The sequence below is a fragment of the Lycium barbarum genome, chromosome 12 (genome assembly GCF_019175385.1).
Source record: "Lycium barbarum isolate Lr01 chromosome 12, ASM1917538v2, whole genome shotgun sequence".
Taxonomy (NCBI): Eukaryota; Viridiplantae; Streptophyta; class Magnoliopsida; order Solanales; family Solanaceae; genus Lycium; species Lycium barbarum.
This window is the reverse complement of record NC_083348.1, coordinates 76062966-76081014: the sequence shown is the minus strand read 5'-3', so window position 1 is coordinate 76081014 and position 18049 is coordinate 76062966. Positions and strand designations below refer to the sequence as shown.

Here is an 18049-nt window from a genome sequence, read left to right as displayed (position 1 = left end):
AATTCTTAGCTCATATCAATCTACAACTATAAGAATGCTTGGTCAATAATCAAAAGGAAGGAAAACCAAAACCCCCCATAATTTTACTGTATTCTGAAACTAATCATGTTTGGCAACTCAAATTATAAAGTTACAGGTTACATTAAAGAAAACCAATGGAAAGTAGTTTTAAGTTGGGCATGTGAGTTATTGCTTGTTACTCAACTATTGGGCAACTTATGAGGAAAACAAAAGGATGATCTTACAACTAGGATATGTTTTATGATCAAATCTCCTTTACAGGTATAATTTTGTTAAACATATCTATGAAACTCATCCTTCATAAAATTACTCAAAGGTGAAGCAGATGAATTTCCTACAACTATGCAATATTCTTTCCACCATAGCATGAAGCTGCTTTGAGGCAAGAAAATCTCAGGAGACACCAAGAAGTTATTAATCATGTCCATTACATAATCCTCGAATTTGATCAGGTTTCCTCTAGCCGATTCTTGGTCTTCTAGGCTACTTTTTCCATCCTTCAACACTTCACAAGAGATCAGAGCTTCCTCAACATAAGCCCAGAAGCAAGAATCAACCGTAAGACTAGAGGCTTGGCTTCTCTGGTATGTATGAATATCTTCATCAGTTGACCATTTCTCCAATAGTTTATAGTGTTCAGATCTTCCGTGACTTACATAATCTTTCTTTCCCCTACCGTAATACTCAGCTATGTCGAGTGGTTCAACCATCCTTCGATAGCTTGTTGCTGCATATAGGTAACGCATTCGAAGCTTTCTCCCCTCTTTCCAGGGCAAATTTTCTACTTCAGTTACTATTCTTTTCCAGAACAGCTTCAGAGTTCTGTGATGCTTGATTAGGCTTTCTGTGCTTTCAATCTCGTCTCTGCTTCTGGAACGTCTGGTCTTATATTTGTCATAATACCCTGCCTCTTCCAAAGAGTTTTTCATGTACCATTCTAGGTAACTCATGGACGTTTTTGTTATACTTAGTCTTTTGACGGGATCAAAAACCTTTTGCTTGTGTTTGGCCTGAATCTTTGCCCTTATTGCAATATTCATTGCGAGATCGCTCAAGTTAACATTTTCCTGTTGCAGTTAAGAGGCAAACATCTAAAATTTGTTGACAGAAAAGGGAAAAAAAGAACACTAATAGAGAAAAAGAAAAAAGTATTCTGGCGTGTTATAGCCCATTTAACCAAGAACTTTTGCCTCAGGTTAATTTCAAGCCTTGTACGATCTTCAATACTTCAACATAATTCTTACTTTACAACTTGTATATGCACCTGAACGACTCAAGTTCTTTATCTTTCATCATTCACGTTGTGCTTCAATAGATGAACTGTCAAAGTGGGAACAACACAATTTGATCAAGTAGCAATGAAGTGTATTTACCTGTAACTTTCCAAATCTGGTTGCTTCTAGCAGTAGATAGGTTCCTGCTTGAAGTGGATTACTTATTGAGTCGGGCAGCTCTGAGATACCCCTGCAAACAGCTTTGCTCTTTAGCTGTTCCAAGCTATGTCCATAATCAATAACCTGAGAGCAGTTATTTAGATTTTCACTTTCAGCACATGTTGAGCTCATTATCATCAACAACTCCAGAATAGATTGTGGTTCCTCAAAGCAAGAGAAACCTGATCCTGAGCAGAAGAGATAGGTACCGAATGGCATGTAACAGCTCGGGTTAGTCAAGTTAGCATTAAGGTCCGAGATCAGAAATCCTGGAATTGGATCTGTGTTTGAGACCACGTGCAAGAAGCACGAGCTCCATGTCTGAGACTCTGAAATGGCTTTTTGGAAGCCATTGTTACCAAGAAGTGGAGACCCAAAAGTGATGCAGAGGAGACGCTGCACACCATATCTGGGAAGGCTATTAAGCAGCCATAAGGTGAACAGAGATGCAACAGATCCTCCCAGAGAATGTCCAGTTACAATTAGAGGTTGGCTGCTGGTGAACTACATCAAAGCAGATAAAGCAACAACGCCAGAATCAGTTACACATATAAGAGGTAATCCAAGCTGACAGTTTGACACTTCATTTGCAAATTATAAGCTGGAGAGCAATCATTAGTATCTTTCCTCCCTTAATCTGGTGTTTAGTTACTACTATTGTTGTCCTCCCAGCTAAAGAAGGCATAATTAAACTTTAGTTAATAATCCGGCCCCAACTATCATTTCTTCACTGTTGTGTTTTTATTACTAATCTAGTATTCCTACTAATTAAAGGATACAGGTAGGATTCTTAAGCTCAAAAATGTAATCCCAACTATAGTCTTATTAAACTGCCTCCTCATAACCTTCTCATACAAAATCAAACATTATAAAAATCATACCTTTTAAATGATTCCTTAATAATTTAAAACCTGTATATTCTCTACATCAACACAAATTAAAATGATCAACTCAAGATTACATCTCAAAGTTAAGGATCTTTGAATCCAATTGACTAAAAAAGTTCATTTCTTGAAACACATAATATAATTTCAAAATTCCAAGAATGCAAAAAATTTAACAATTTAAGGCACTGTACCTGTTGTTTGAGAAGAGGGAGATCATTCTCAAGAGAAGCAAAAAGGGTAAAAGCAGCCTTATGAAGTGAAATGGAACTACTACTTTTCGTGCAAAGAAAGTCAAAGGATGTAATTTCATCTAAAGAAACCAGTTCTTTAAACTCTTCTTGCAAATGATTCACAGCATAATTAGGTGAGCATACAAAAGCAATAATAGAAAACTTTGTTGGGTATTCATAAACTTGGTATTTAACAGAAAAAGGAAGTGATGGGTCCTCTAAAAAGGTCTCTTTTTGAAGCTTTGAAATTGCATCCCATGAATGATCCAATAAGTCTGATCCTAGCAATAAATTGCCCAATTCAAGTCCAGTGCTGTACCTGGAATAGTAGATGAAAATTTAACCATTAGAATCATTGATTTAAGACTATAAATTAAGACGTGATAGTGTTGATTGCTTACAAGGACACCATTGGAGAGCTTCAGACCGAAGTTAAGAAGAGGTAAACTTGGTTTCTAGTTTCAACCTTTGTCAACTACGCGTGGGATATAAGTTCCATTTTCCAATTCCTACGTGCAAGTGTATGGGGGTACGTGCCAATTTATACCATACTTTTCTTTTGGGACATCTCAAATATTTAATACTGTTGTATTTTTATGTTATAACAATAACAATTATGCCTTAGTTCCAAATAAGTTTAGATTGATTATATGAATCCTAATAATTATGTTTATTTTTTCACAGAATTTTCAGTTTGGATCTTTTACAAATTACTTTAAAATTTACTTCAAATGTAGAAAATATAAGTAATATGTAAGTCAAATTCAAATCGTAAACTATGTGATCATTCAAAACCATCGCATAAAATGAGGTGAAAAGAGTATGAAACTTTTTTTTTTTTTTGGTTAATTTATTTTTCTAATGAAGTTCTCATCTCAGTATTGATTGTGTTACGAAAACATTTCATTACACCCCCTTTATAGGTTCCCCAAATTATCGTGCGTGCTTAATCGGATCAACTTCATAGCTCTCTCTTTAGGTAAGTTTTTACCCTCTCTTTACTTCAAGTGCTTACTTGCTTGTTTCATTTTATTGACATAATCTATAATTCTTTTGAAAAAAATAAACGAAATCTCGTTGAGGTTCAGATATTTGCTTGCACTAAATAAGTGTTGCATTGTCAAAAGAAAGGAAGATCAGGTCAGGCTTTACCTTTTGGCTAGTAGAATGGAGAATGTTAGATTAGAGCAGTATAATAGCAGTATATATTTAGCAACTTAGTTCCTATATAGTTCCAACTCAAGATTGAAAGTAAACAAAAGCTAGCTACTCCAAAATTCTGGTTGCCAGTATAAACTTGGTTGGTTAATCTAGGCTAAATGAACCATGGTATCAGGAGGACCGTGGCCTGGATCAGGACCAGGACCTGGACGGGGTCCTCCTCTAGGTCCCGGAGGACCTTCGATGCCTGGACCTGGCGGATTTTTTGGTAGTTAGTTTATGTGATGTTTTATGCTCTTGGTAAGTCATTTTCAATATAATTAATTCAAATTGTGATAGTATTGACCATGCAGTGTTGCTGCTTAAGCTTATTGTTACTGTTATTGAACTTACCTTAATACCATGTTTAAATTTGTTCAGCCTGAGCTTCTTCTTTTTTTTTTTTTTTTGCGCGGATTGCCCTTCATTTGTGGGGGTCTTTAATTTTTTCCCTTCAAATTGGTAATCTTTAATTTACACCCCTCGCGTAACACCCCGAGGTTGTGGGTTCGAACCCCAGTTCAGGTAAAAAAAAATAAAAATCGCTAGGCAGAATTTCACAAGGCAGAATTTGGGCCGCACAGGCAGAAATTCTGCCTGAAGGACAAAATTTAAAGACTACTATTTTGAGGGGTAAAAATTAAAGACCACCCCCAGCGAAGGGTAATCCTGAAAATTGCCACATTTCTTCTGTTGTTGCTGGCTATTGCAAGACTGTTTTAGGGGCCCAACGAGCATGTATGGGCCTCCAGGAACTTTTAGGCCGACTCTGCCATGATCCAGTTGGTTGATCCAAAAGAAGTCTAGAAAGACAATAAAGGAAAGAAACTGTGAGGGCTCTCAGCCACATGGATCTATTGATCTGTCATGTCATATAGGGCTGAGTTGGACATCCAACTGCTTCGATTTGAAATACAATGCTTGATATATATCAAAAAGATGGACAATCAATTGTGGAAGACACAATTTTTTTTTTTTTTGAAGAATTCGCCATGATATACCCGATCCATGCATACTATGAGGAAAAATGGATACAAATTTTTGACTGCTACTTAGTATTGGCGATAGGTCTGATTCGGACCCTCATCAACAAGGTGAAAATTCAAGTAGTCAGCTAACTGAACTACTAGATCCCTACTTGGAGAGAACTCTTTCCTGTTCTTATTGCACTTTTTTGCTCAAGAGACGAAAAAAAGAGACAGAAAGCAGGAATTTCTAATGGAAACAACTGGATGTAGAATGCCTTAGTTGATTTTATAAACTACAAATATGAACGTTTAAAAAATACACTTAATTATTCATATCTCGTGTAATTGGCTCTAGAGTATATTTCCAACCACACAAACTGATATAACTAAAAATGATTTGAAACTTCTCTATATTTTATCTTTTCAACATATAGGTTTACTAAAATTATTCATACATTCAACCTCTTCCATGAGGACACTCCATTTATTTCATTTTATACCGCGGATTTGGAGCACAAGCATCAAATTACTTAAGTTTTGGTGTGAATTTGAACACAGTTTTCAGGTATTTTAAAATAAAATATAGCTTACTTGTAATTCAAAATATGTAAGATATACCTAAGAAAATGATGGTCAAGAAAACATTTCTCTGACCTTAACCAAACTAGTGCAATGTTTTATAAAATGAATAAAAGGAGTACAGTAGTACAAATGATCAAGAAGGTGCAAAGAATTTTTGGTATTATAACTATGGCTGCTGGCTCACCACGTATGTTAATGCTCATCAAATTACATGCAGCAAATGACTATTTAGCCCCTGAAACCCTGTCCCCCCACCCCCCCTCTTCCCTTTACCCCACTCCACAGTACACCCCTCACTCTCTGCGTGAATTTTTTTGGGTGTAGTGGATATGTCAGTTTGAATGGATTTCTATTTGGCCTTTTCTTATAATGGAACTCTTTCTTTATTGCTTATACTTCTCTTCTGCTCTCTCTCTTTCTCCCTATCACCTTTTTTCTCTAAATTGTGCAACTTTTTGGGTATATAGCTGAATATTGACTCATTAGTCTTTCATTTGAACTTTAAACTTTGCAAGATTTCTTTTTGAAGATTTTGAGGGGAGCTACATAGCTAAAAGACCATATGGTGATTATTTCTGTTGTTTCCTCTTCACTACTTCTCATATTTTCCATTTCCAAATTTCAAAACCACACATAAACCTCAAAAACCATTTTTTTTCTTGCCATTTTTGCCTCAACTTTGCAAAACAAGCCAAGAAAAGAACACCTTCTTTTTTTTTTTTTTCTTCTTTTGGCATAAAGTTAATTTCTTTGTTGCTATTTTTGCATGGATAGAATGGTGGGTGATCAAGGTGGGACGAGTAACATGTTTAGGGACTATAGAAAAGGAAATTGGACGGTTCAAGAAACAATGGTACTCTTAGAAGCAAAGAAAATGGATGATGAAAGGAGAATGAGAAGGCAAGAGGGAAAACCAACAGAGCTAAGATGGAAATGGGTGGAGGACTATTGTTGGAGAAATGGTTGTTTAAGGAGCCAAAATCAGTGTAATGACAAATGGGATAATCTCATGAGAGATTTCAAGAAAGTTAGGGAATATGAAAGAAGAGAGACTGATAAAGCAGAGACTGGGGAGGAAAAAAGATCATATTGGAGTATTGAAAAGAATGAAAGGAAAGAAAAGAACTTGCCTACAAATATGTTGCCTGAGATTTATGAGGCATTGGTTGATGTTGTGGACAGAAAAAGTCAAAGAATGGTGTTGCCTTCTTTGCCTCCCACATTGCAACAACAAGCTACTCAACCTCAAATTATACCTTTGCCACCTCCACCATTGCCACCACCAACAACAGTAGCACAAACAGATTATTACACTACTAACGTTCCTTTTCCCACAGTAGGTACTCTTTATCTCCAACCATTTTTTTAATCATTAAAAACACTGTGAATGGTCACTAAGTACTATTTAACTAGTAGCTAGTACTATTTTGAAGTCTACTCTCATATAGTATTTGCTTTTAGAGAACCCCACTTGGATAAAAAGTCTATTTTGGAAAAAGTATAATACTTGACACAATTGGTTGAGAGAAAGTTCTTTTGCCCTGCCTGTGTTGTATTTTGAAAATTCTTGATTTAATTTGCTTGAAATCTTTTTAGGTTTTCCATAATTAGTTGGACCTTTTTTTTTTTTTCTCCTTTCTTCCTACATTGGCAGCTACTGCATTCTTAATGCTTTTAAAAAAACAAGTTTTTTTATTTTGTTTCTTGAAATAATATACTTACTTAATAATCAAGTGATCAACTTTCAATATTCAATCATCTCTTTATGCTTTCTTTCACTGCCTGTAAAGCATTCTTGAATGTCACTTTTTTTATTTCTTCTTCTCTCTCTATTTTATTCGTTGTATGTTACCCATGTTTTGGTAGCTAGGAATGGGGGAGAATAGGGTTTTAATGCCTAATGGAAATGGATCTTATTTGAATTTATTTGAATATCTAACACATCAATAATCTAGGAAGACATTGACAGTTTTGAACTGTTTCATTCACTCAACTTTGTCATAATAGCTAGTGACATTTTTATGACCATTTAGCATTAATGGAATTTCTTTTTTGATATATTTATTTATGATTTGGAGATGAGTGATAGCTCAGATCCTGATCATAGCAGTGAGCGTTCAGATTCACCAGCAAAGAAAAGAAGAATGAGTGGAGGAGGTGAAGGAACCAGTACTGGCACAGCAAAAGATGATAACATTAACAACTCATCACAAGAATTTGGCTCTGCCATCTCAAAGAGTGCTGCCATTATAGCAGAAACAATTCAGTCTTGTGAAGAGAGAGAAGAAAAAAGGCACAGAGAACTCCTAAACTTGCATCAAAGAAGGCTACAAATTGAGGAATCAAAGGCTGAGATTAATAGAGAAGGCATCAATGGACTTGTTGATTCTATCAATAATCTTGCTAGTTCTATCCTTGCTTTGGCTGGTAACAAGAATCAATCAACTGATCCTAAATAGCTAGTCTTTAATTTCTTATTACTCATTTGGTAAAGGAGTAGAAAATAGTTTAAAGGTATAATTGGAGACAGTCATTATTAATTTCCAATTGCTTGTACAGTGTAGATGAATATTTGAATATCATCATCATCATGTGTCTCTGTCAATCTTGGATAGTATAGTTATGTTGTGTTTTCATACTATCCGCTCATATAATACCTAGTTGATGAGCTGATTGTAACTTTATTGATTCATTGAATGCAATTTAACTCATTGTCTTTGTACTTATTCCTTTGGTTAAATTGAAATTCTCACATTCTCAAACTTTTGGCAACACAGAGTAGGAGTATTTTTTTTTCGTTTGAAGTATAGTTGAAATTTGGCTATCTAAGCACGCAAGAATGTGGCTTAGCTATCAATAAAGTGGTATGAAAATCATAAGAGATGGAGTAATACTTCAAGTAGCAAATCAATAGAGGCAAAAATTGTTACTACACGATATCTTCACATCTGCTTAAGTCTTACTATTAGACATAGTTATCCAATATTTATTTGGACAGGAGGTAGCAAATACCTATTGGATATTCGGACTGAATCCAAAAGAAATTGGCTCATTGAAGGCAAGACATGACAAAGCAGCAGTCAAGATGAATTGGCCCAAGAGCTATTGTGTTCACTGGTTTTGTAAACATGTTGTGTTATTTTCTACATCTGCATAGATAATTTTCAATTTAATTGAGTAGTTGCTTTGGGACTTCATAAATGTGAGAAGAGCACGGAAAAAATAGAGCACTGGCAACTGACTATAAAAAGTTGTGAGCAACATGTGTAGGGCATGGCAAAAGGACTGTTCAAAGGTACCTTCCCAGTCAATGATCTCTGTGATGGCCTTGACTAGCATTGCAAAATGCCCATTTATGTGCTATTATTGGTGTCAGTTTTGTGGAAGGCTGTAGTGATGGAAAGGTTGGGCTTGCCCTTTCCCAATCACAGGATTGAAACAGTTGTTATTGGCTGGATGTGTAAGCTTTCTTGAACTTTTCTGACACAAATTGGGTACACTTCATTTTTTCTTTTCTTCTTTTTTTCTTTCCCTTAGGGAGATATGGAATGAGCTGCAATGGGTATTCAGCTTTCTTTCCCGTGTTCTATGGGAACTTGTTTGATCGATCCTGAGGTTTCAGAAAGAAAAAAGAAGTTTTAAAATTTGCTATCTTAATTATATCGTAATATTTATGTAGTTACAAAATTTAAAGTTTAAAATTAAATTATTTTTAAAAATAAAAAGGTGTTATTTTTTATAAAGCAGTTGAAAAGGAAAATAATATCACATCAAATGAAATAGGAAAAGTATATTCCTCTATAGTATCACCATTTAATTAGGTTTAATTCATAGATAATCCCCTAAAGTTACCCACTAGTTCCATTTTAATATACATCGTGTTTCCTATTAGACACTTCCACCTTAACAAACATGTTCCTATTAAACATGAAATAACCGCAAGCCCAAAAAATATAGTGCGTGAAACTCACACGCAGATATTGTGGCAAAATTGCAGAACTCTTAGGAAGCCTTTGAAGGCTTTTGGAACCTAGAGTGTAGAAGATGATTCTTAGAGAGAGACATATTATAACATAGAGACGAGTAAAATCTGATTTCGTTACTTGATACAATAGAGTTAATAAGTATATATCTAGTATGTTAATGACACTATTTTAACTAACTTAACTACCAATATGTTGCTAACTAACTGGACTAGTTACACTAGCGGCACTAGAGTACACAATTTTACAGTTCTACCTTCTAAAGTGCACACTTATGACCGAAAAGAAGCGAATTGAAAATTGCAATGGGAACTTGTAAGCTTTCTTAGATCTACGAACTGTCGATGTTTGTTAACTTTGAAAAGGAGCTTCTTGTAGTTTCGTATGAATATTCATTTCTAATCAATGGCAGAGTGAAGTTTTATGTAAACGTCTTGACTTAAAGTGTGGCAAGGTATTGTTAGATCGAATATCTTACTTTACTTGCTTTGTTCTTTTCCTTTTGGCGGCCAGAAACAGATTTTCCTACTGAAGGTCCTCAGCCAATGAAAGGTAACTTTTACGCATATGTTTTCCATTCATTATAGTCATTGCCCTTATTAACTCAGATGCGTTGTTACATCATGTTGACAGAATAACGGTTTAATGAATATTCATTAGATTTTCCTGTTTCTCCGTATATGATATGCTAATGTGAAATAATCAGGTTTAATATCTACTCCCCTTTCTTCCTTCATTTTGGACATATATGGTGGATGTAAAAGATACCTTCAGTGGTTGATAGATTGACTGCCCAGTGGCACTGTTTCAGAAGCTTTGTGGACTGAAGGTAGAGAGAATTTTGTTTGATTTATGACATTCCACAAATGGCGATAAGTTGGATCCTCCACCATTTGTAATCCCAGTAGATAGTCTTGAGCAAAATGCTCAGGCCTTCCTATCGAACGGAGTAGGATTATATACATAATATACTTCTTCAATGAACGCTTAGGTGGCTGGCCTTAAGATTTTATAGTTTTGCCGTGTGTATTCGCCTCGCACTCTCATCCATCTCTCTGTTTCCCTACTTCTTCACCTTCTTCCCTAACTTTCGATTGACTTCAAAGTTTATTCCCCCACCTTTTTTTCCTTTTTACGCTGCTCCATAGGGCTTCAGACTCAGCTTCCCCGTAAGTGTTTTTTTTTTATTTTACACTCAGGAATTCAATTCAATTTTACTGCTTTTTTATTGATTTCCTAGCATCTGAATTTATGGCTTAGCTTTTTCTTCTCCCGGCATTTCCTATTTTATGAGGATATGCTGTAAAATCATGGAAAAAAAATTCAATATCCTGTTAAGAATGAAAAGAAAAGTAAAGCGGAGTGAATAAAGTTAACTTTCTCTCCTTAATATAAGTCTGTTTCCTCTTTATTCTTTTTAGTACTGGATTCAATTGTCTTTTACCATTTATTAGATAGAAAGAGGCTAAATCCCATCTGTCATATAAGATAAGTAGCAACTGAAAAATTCATCACCAGTTTTGTTGTACTAGTATTCGTACCCGCGCGATGCACGGACAATATTAAATTTTTTATTCCTAATCATATCATGATTTGATATGTCTTGTTTGAGAATATTGAATCATAATGTCTTAAAAAAGTTCAATGATTATATTAGTTCTCAATAAAACGTATGCAATACCCCACACCCCACACACACTACCAATAACCAAACCTACATGAAACTAAAGACAATGAATTATATAATTATCAAATCATTTTTATGCTTTATATATTTCATTATTACATTGTTCACTATTTAAAATTATTAATATGAGTTTGTATTAGCTTATCAATTGGCTTAATATACTTACCCAGTGTTCTCTTTATTAATATAATTTTTCTTACTCGTCATTTTTAATTTTTGAATTTTTATTCTATTGTTTACAACTATTCAATTTTTCAAATTTATAAATAATATTTTGTGTATTGCTTAATTATTTTATTATATTCTTAAAATCAATTTAAAAAGATAAATAACCTCATCTATATCTACAACACCCCCCCCCCCCCCAACGCCCCAACACTCCAAACTCTCGTTGTACATTTTTTTCCTTAAGTATTTTTATTAATTTTCTCCATTTAACATTTTTACCTAGAATCTATAAGAAGCGCCACGTTTTTGCATTAATTAATGTTTTTAAGAACATCACTCATTTATTACTGTAGTTGATATATTGGTTTGAAAAGATACATTAAATCTAAGAATAATCTACACTATATGTTAATTAGGGTAACAATGCTATTAAAATTGACCCGCCCTTTTAAATCTTACAAAAAATGACTCTCTCTCTCTCTCTCTCTCTCTCTCTCTCTCTCTCTCTCCCTGTCCATTAAATTATCAAATTTGCTCCAGGATCCTCCATCGGCCCAATTCACTTCTCGAGAAAACCCCTGCCGCCGTAAAAAAACTTCCCAATTCAACCGCACAACGGTGGCGACGGGCAGCAACCACCTCACTTGTTAGTGTTTTCCGGCGACAAAGATGGAAAATGAGAAGAAATTAGAGAGCTTCGTGCTTGTACATAAGCAAAGAGACACAACGTCGGAATCCTAGCTCTTAGCGCCACCGCTTTCGGTGTCTCCGAGATGTTACTCATTGGCCGTCGAGATTTCAACGCCTCCGCTTTTCTATATAACAGTGTATAATAGTGTATAAGAGGTATGTATACACTCGTATACACACCTCTTATACACTATTATATATTTTTATACACCTATATACATAATGTATCTGTCTTGTGTAAAAAGTGCAATTCTTATTAAAACCAGTCCAGATGTATGCACTTATACAATATTGCATGATTGTGTATAAATGTGTATAAGTGTGTATTTTCGTGTATAAAGTATAATTATATCTTTAGGAAATATATCTACACATTATACACTTTCATACACCTATATACATAATGTACCTGAAAAGTATATAAGTGTATGCATTGTATAAAAGTGTTTTTGGGTTATATTTTTACAATATAGGTTTTGAGCTATATTTTTGCAATGTAAGTTAGTGAATTGTACATTTCTGAAATTTCCCTTTAAATCTATGCTTGTGCATATAAATGAAAAATAAAATTTAAATAAATAGTAGATTATAAAAACTACCGTTTAACATAAAAGTTCAAAAATAGAAGCCACCTTGCAACTAATTTGAAGAGCAAATAGGTCAAATATTAAGTGGAATATTGAAACAAATTATTCCTGTAGAATTTTCAAAAGTCACGTCACCCCCCCCCCCCCCCCCCAGCCCTCTGAAATTCACGTAAGTTTTGTTCTCTTTTGTAGTACAGTTAATATATTCAAGTGCTTAAATAGTCAAAGACTATTAAATATGATATTTCATGCACGTTATACTTGTAATTCAAATAATGTCACATTTTCTTCTAAATTGTAATTTTATGTTGTCTAAAATAGTTTCTTTGATTATATGTTATAAACACTACCAATATTTTTAATAACTGTAATATTTGGATTACATGATCACGTTTCTTTCTCATGTATTTTCAATTTAAAATTTTTGAGTTTTAATTACAACTATGAAAGTTACCTACATGATTCTTTTTGATATTTTTAGCTCTTTAATCTGCTATTTGACGATGTAAAAGTTCATTTGAACTATAATGGATTGGGACCAAAGATTGCTTCAGTTAGTTATTTTTCCTTATCCTTTATGCTAATTATAACTCATTAATATTTTATTTGTGGAAGGATATGTTTATTTTTCAATTCAAATTCAAAATTTAATCACACTCAACTTAAATTTTTTATTTTTCAGTTTAAGTTCAAACCTAACCATACTTTAAAAGTTAACTCCATTCAGAGTTATTACAAACGATTGTAGCATGTTTATTTTTTAATGCAAATTCGGAAACGTTCCAGATGGTGATATGATCCTCACTAATTTTCGCGTTGAACCTCTTTACTTCTCCATTGGAAGAATTTTGGGCATGAATAGCTGCTTGTGGGACATCTTCAATTCGTGACATAATTGTGAATGCTCTGGTTTCAATTATTTTCGAATAGCTTGACCATATCGTGTTAGATAAAACAGAAGATATAAAATTTTCAAGTCCAAGAACTGAATTTTATAAGAAGTCATTAGGTTATCATAAAGCAAATACAAAACAGAGTTGAGGACCTAGAAAAAGGATATGTATATTCTGCTAAAAGCATTTCATAAGTAAATTGTGTAACAGTGTAAGTAGTCTAGACTCTCGTGAATATGAGAAAATACTACATACAACGACCTTCGGTATTTTTGTAGGACTTTAATTTCATTTTCCAACTATCATGTGTTTATTTTAATTAATTTTCTTTGTTGGTTATTATAGATCTTTTTAATGCCTTTATCTGCTTTTCTCTGAACATGAAGTGTTTTTGGCATGTTACTCTTCTTGGTGCCAATGTACTTCCTCTTCAAGTTTAATTAGATGCACCACATCTAATTAATATTACCACTATATTAGCTTTTATTCGGCAATACAAAACTTCATTTAACTGCAGTTGATTTGGATAAAAAATTACTTTCGCTAATCACTTTTCCTTTTACTTTCCGTTAATTAAAAAGGGAGGAAACGTTTTACATGTGAGTTATTTTTTCCTTCTTCTTTCATTAGTTATTTTCAATTCTTATACACACACTCACATTTTTTTTATCAATTGACTGTCCTTGAAGTTTAGTGCCTTATTTTGTGGTGTTAGTAGCGCTCAACTTTTCAGACTTCACTAGGCGTTGCTGCTAATTTTTTTGTCATAATGCTTCATTCTTTCGATGTTTTTGAACATGGTTCGATCTTCTCTCCTGGTGTCCTCATTTGATCTTATATTACATCAACTTACTATAGATATATGCAAGTATTCAGTTGTTTTTTTTTTTTTTTGGCTTCTATTGATATGATTAACATGTCAATGATCTGTTATCTTTGCTTAACCAAATCTAGCCTAATGTGCTTACACCTGAGGAACCTTTGGCTGAGACTTCCAGCTGTGGAACTCCTAAAGAAGCAGAAAGTGCGAATTCTGCTTCTGAAGGATTGAGAAGAAGACTTGGGTACCTGCATGTTTTTTTTCTGTCATTTATAGCCATTATAATATGCCATTTTATCAGTAGCTCGTTTGAACATGATGTTCTTTGAGTGAAGCGGGGTCCATTCTAACAATGAGGAGAGATCTCGAGATACCGTCGATTCTGATCAATCAACTGCAGTCAAACTGGATGATGCTGCACGAACACATATTGATAAGCACATGTGTTCTATCTATAAATACTTTCCATACTAATATATAGACAGTTTTTGCCTGTTGACTTTTATTTCACCAAGGGGTTTTCACCAAAAAAAAAAAAAGAAAAAAGAAAAAGAAACAGCTTTCCATGTGTAATTAAAAGAGACAGTGGATTTGCACTCTTAAAATGTAGTAAATCTATTAAATTTAAGCAGAACAGGGCCTGTAGAAAGGAAGCATGATAATCTTTTTCTTTTGAGATACCCCATATCTTTCTTTTTTGTGTTCTTTACTAAGCATAAGAGGAGGAGAAGAGCGAGGAATCCTTTATGAGCTCTGTCCACTTCTGTCTTTTTGTTGGGTTATCAGTTATATGCTGTACAGCTAACATCTTAAATGAAAATAAGGGGCTATTATTACAAATATTTGCCTTTATGAAGTCTCTTAATGGTAGGTGGTGTATTATAGTTAAGTTGGCATTTTGAAATTGATTGAGCTGAAGAGAAGCATCTTTTACTTCACTGTTCATCTTTGTTTGTGTAGTATCTTTAGAATTTTTTGTGTTTTGAGTGCTCTGAAATTGCATAAATTATACATACTACACTGACTCTTAGCTCCGATGTTTTTTGTACCCCACTGCCCATTCTATGTTTGATGAACTTGACTACGATTACATGCATTTTTTTGGGCTAATTTTTGGTGTAGTTTGAAGAATCCACAAGAAATACCCACGCACATGGCACACTCCGTTTGACACGTGTACATCAAAATTAATGAATGGTCAATGTAATAGAGCCCATCAGTCTCCAATACCTTTTGCTTAAACTAGAAGTGGAGTCTTCATACTGATCGACAATTGCCTTTTGTTAAAGGTGGGAGCCACTGTGAAAATTGGTTTGATCAACATCATAGGAAGGAGCTTTAATGTTTCTTTCATAGAATTAATGCGAAAAAGAAAGGGCCCATGCAGTTGAAAGATTATAAATCCACAACTTTTTTATGCCGTATGGATAACATACTAACAAAGCTAGCTGAAGGTTGAAGTTAGCATTTACTAAACTAGTCCAATTCTTGAAATGCTTTTGTGAACGGATGCCAATAATTGACGCAACTTAGTTGCTAAGAACGAGACAAGGAAAAGAAGGTATGCGCTGTAAATTAGATGTAGAGAAAGCAGATGACCATGTGAACTGGTCAGCTTTATAACCTACCTTTATCCAATAAAATAAAAAAACTGGTTAGTTTTATGTTCAGACTAGGTTTGTCGTCTTAATTGTAGTTTAAGATGGTGTTTTTCATCTGCAATTGTGATACTTATACCTGCATTTTGCTACTATGTTTATGTTTGTCTAGTCTTTCTCTTTTGTAGGAGAAAAGTAAAAAAGAGAAATTAATCACTTGTGCACTTTTTTTTTTTCTAGGAGAGGTGAGGGTAGTTGGGTGGAGTCTCCTCGATCAATTCTCAGATAGTTTCATCTTTTGCAGGAGACTTCAGGAGGACTTGACTGATGAAATGGTTGTTTTGGCGCGGCAGCTCAAAGAGAGTAGTCTCATGATGAATCAATCTATCCAAAACACAGAGAAAGTAAGTTCCCTGTCTCTTTTCACTTTGAGGCTTTCCTACTCCTACTGTTTGTTTAAATTGTCAGGAGCTCTAACAATTTTCTCTTGGAGAATGAATTTGCTGTGTCCAAATCATTTAAACTATTCCCTGTAGAAGGAAGTTGAGACCATTCTAGTTCATACCATCATTTCTGACACAGAACAAGATTTTATTACTCTCAACTCTGGCATTACTACATGTTTGAGGATTCTTTACTTGTAATTAAACACTGTATCATTCAATTTGTTCGGGTTCACTTGATTTCTGATTTATCTTGTCCAGTTACGAATTTTTACTTTAGTGTCTCGTTTTACGAGGTCACTTTTTGTATATTGGCCTCGTAGTTGTGACATATAATGTGGATGCAGATACTTGATTCAACTGAGAAAGCAGTTGAGCATAGCCTGGCAAGTACGGGGCATGCAACTTCCAGCGCCATGGACGTGTATTCGCGGAGTTTCAAGACAACATGCTTCCAATGGCTTTTGATCTTTGTTATGACTTTAGTCTCTTTGTCATGGTTGTATTACTTATTCGAGTGACTTAGCAGCCGACGTCCCCTTTGTTAGTGGAGTGGAGATATGACTAAACTCTTGCCTTTTTGCTATCTTTGTATAGTATTAGAAGATACCTCATCAGCCTTGATAAAAAAAAAAAATGTAGCATAGTTATTAGGGGGCTGGGTGGAGGGGACACATGTTCAGAAGTTAAACATTTCTTTTGATGCTGATGTGCAAAACACCTACATTACTATACTTTTTTTTTAATTACCCTTATATAAGTTTAATTCGATATGCTTTATGTTGGATATATTATTGATTGTTTTTGTACATGTTTTAGTTTCTTTTCTCATATTTTCTGCTTGAAGCCTTGAGTAATTATTGGTTAAGAGTTGACACTAAGCCGGGAAGGTTCTAATAGAACTCAAAACTGGTAGGTAACGCGTTGCGTCTTATTAACTCCAAAAAAAAAAAAAAAACGGAGCCCAGGGAATGAAATTGGGTAAATTATATGAAGCTCCCTCAACCTCAAGTTTGTAATTTTAATTCCACCCCATGTGTCGAGTTTTATGTATGACCAAGGATTATATAAAACAAAATCTCATTTGAATATCAGATTGTTGTAACTAATAGTTTTTTTTAGCAGTTGTCGTTTATAAATTATATATTCACTTTTACTTGACGGTTGAATATGTGAAAGCGAGAGATTTACGTCTTCATTGTTTTATTATTTATCCAACGCAAGGTCTTAAAATAAATTTGTAAATACGAAATAGAGTTTAAAAATAAAAATAAAATAAAATAAAAAAACAGAAATTTTCTCAATAAAACTATGTGAACATACTGATATTGGAATGTCAGTTCAATGTGAAACCGAAACGTTGAAGAATGAAACATAATCAAACGTTAGGGACCAAATTAAAGTTGAGGTTAAATGATAGGCCGGAACAAAAAATCTTTTTTTTTTTAATTAATCCCTCCATTTAGTTTACTTGTCGTGTATTAACGTGACACACTCTTAAACGCCGTAAATAGAATGACAATTTTATTAAATCGCCCCTTATTATTACTAAGTTATCTAATGATTGAAATCAATAAAACATACTTTAAAAGTTGTGCAACCACTAAGAATTCTTTGAGCTTTTCAATCCAATAATTAATACTCCATCGATTCACTTTTATTTGTTCACTTTGGACTTTTCACGCTGTTTAAGAAATAATAAATGGAGTATATAATTTATCAATGTACCCAAATTAATTGATGCATATTTTTGTTGGATTTGAAGTGAGCCTATGGGTAAAACAGAAAAAAAAAATTGCCTTATCTTGATATGCTAAAAGTGACAAGTAAAAGTGAAAATTTATTTGTTACGCGCTTTG

At 34.1% G+C, this 18049-nt stretch overlaps 2 protein-coding genes and 1 pseudogene across 2 annotated transcripts; 2 read left to right on the top strand and 1 right to left on the bottom strand.

The window, feature by feature from the left end:
* Window positions 1–236: 236 nt before the first annotated feature.
* Window positions 237–3129, bottom strand: LOC132623493 (senescence-associated carboxylesterase 101-like). The gene is made up of 4 exons (XM_060338257.1): window positions 2973–3129; window positions 2533–2890; window positions 1395–1958; window positions 237–1088 (listed from the first exon to the last, which is right to left on the bottom strand). Exons 1-4 carry the CDS (start codon window positions 2981–2983, stop codon window positions 294–296), a joined length of 1728 nt encoding a protein of 575 aa, XP_060194240.1. The 5' UTR covers window positions 2984–3129; the 3' UTR covers window positions 237–293.
* Window positions 3130–5678: 2549 nt separating this feature from the next.
* On the top strand, window positions 5679–8077 carry LOC132622566 (uncharacterized). The gene is made up of 2 exons (XM_060337187.1): window positions 5679–6657; window positions 7400–8077. The coding sequence occupies exons 1-2, from the start codon at window positions 6088–6090 to the stop codon at window positions 7778–7780; spliced, it is 951 nt and encodes a 316-aa protein (XP_060193170.1). The 5' UTR covers window positions 5679–6087; the 3' UTR covers window positions 7781–8077.
* A 517-nt stretch (window positions 8078–8594) lies between these two features.
* LOC132624462 (uncharacterized) lies at window positions 8595–16801 on the top strand (annotated as a pseudogene).
* The last annotated feature ends 1248 nt before the right edge of the window (window positions 16802–18049 follow it).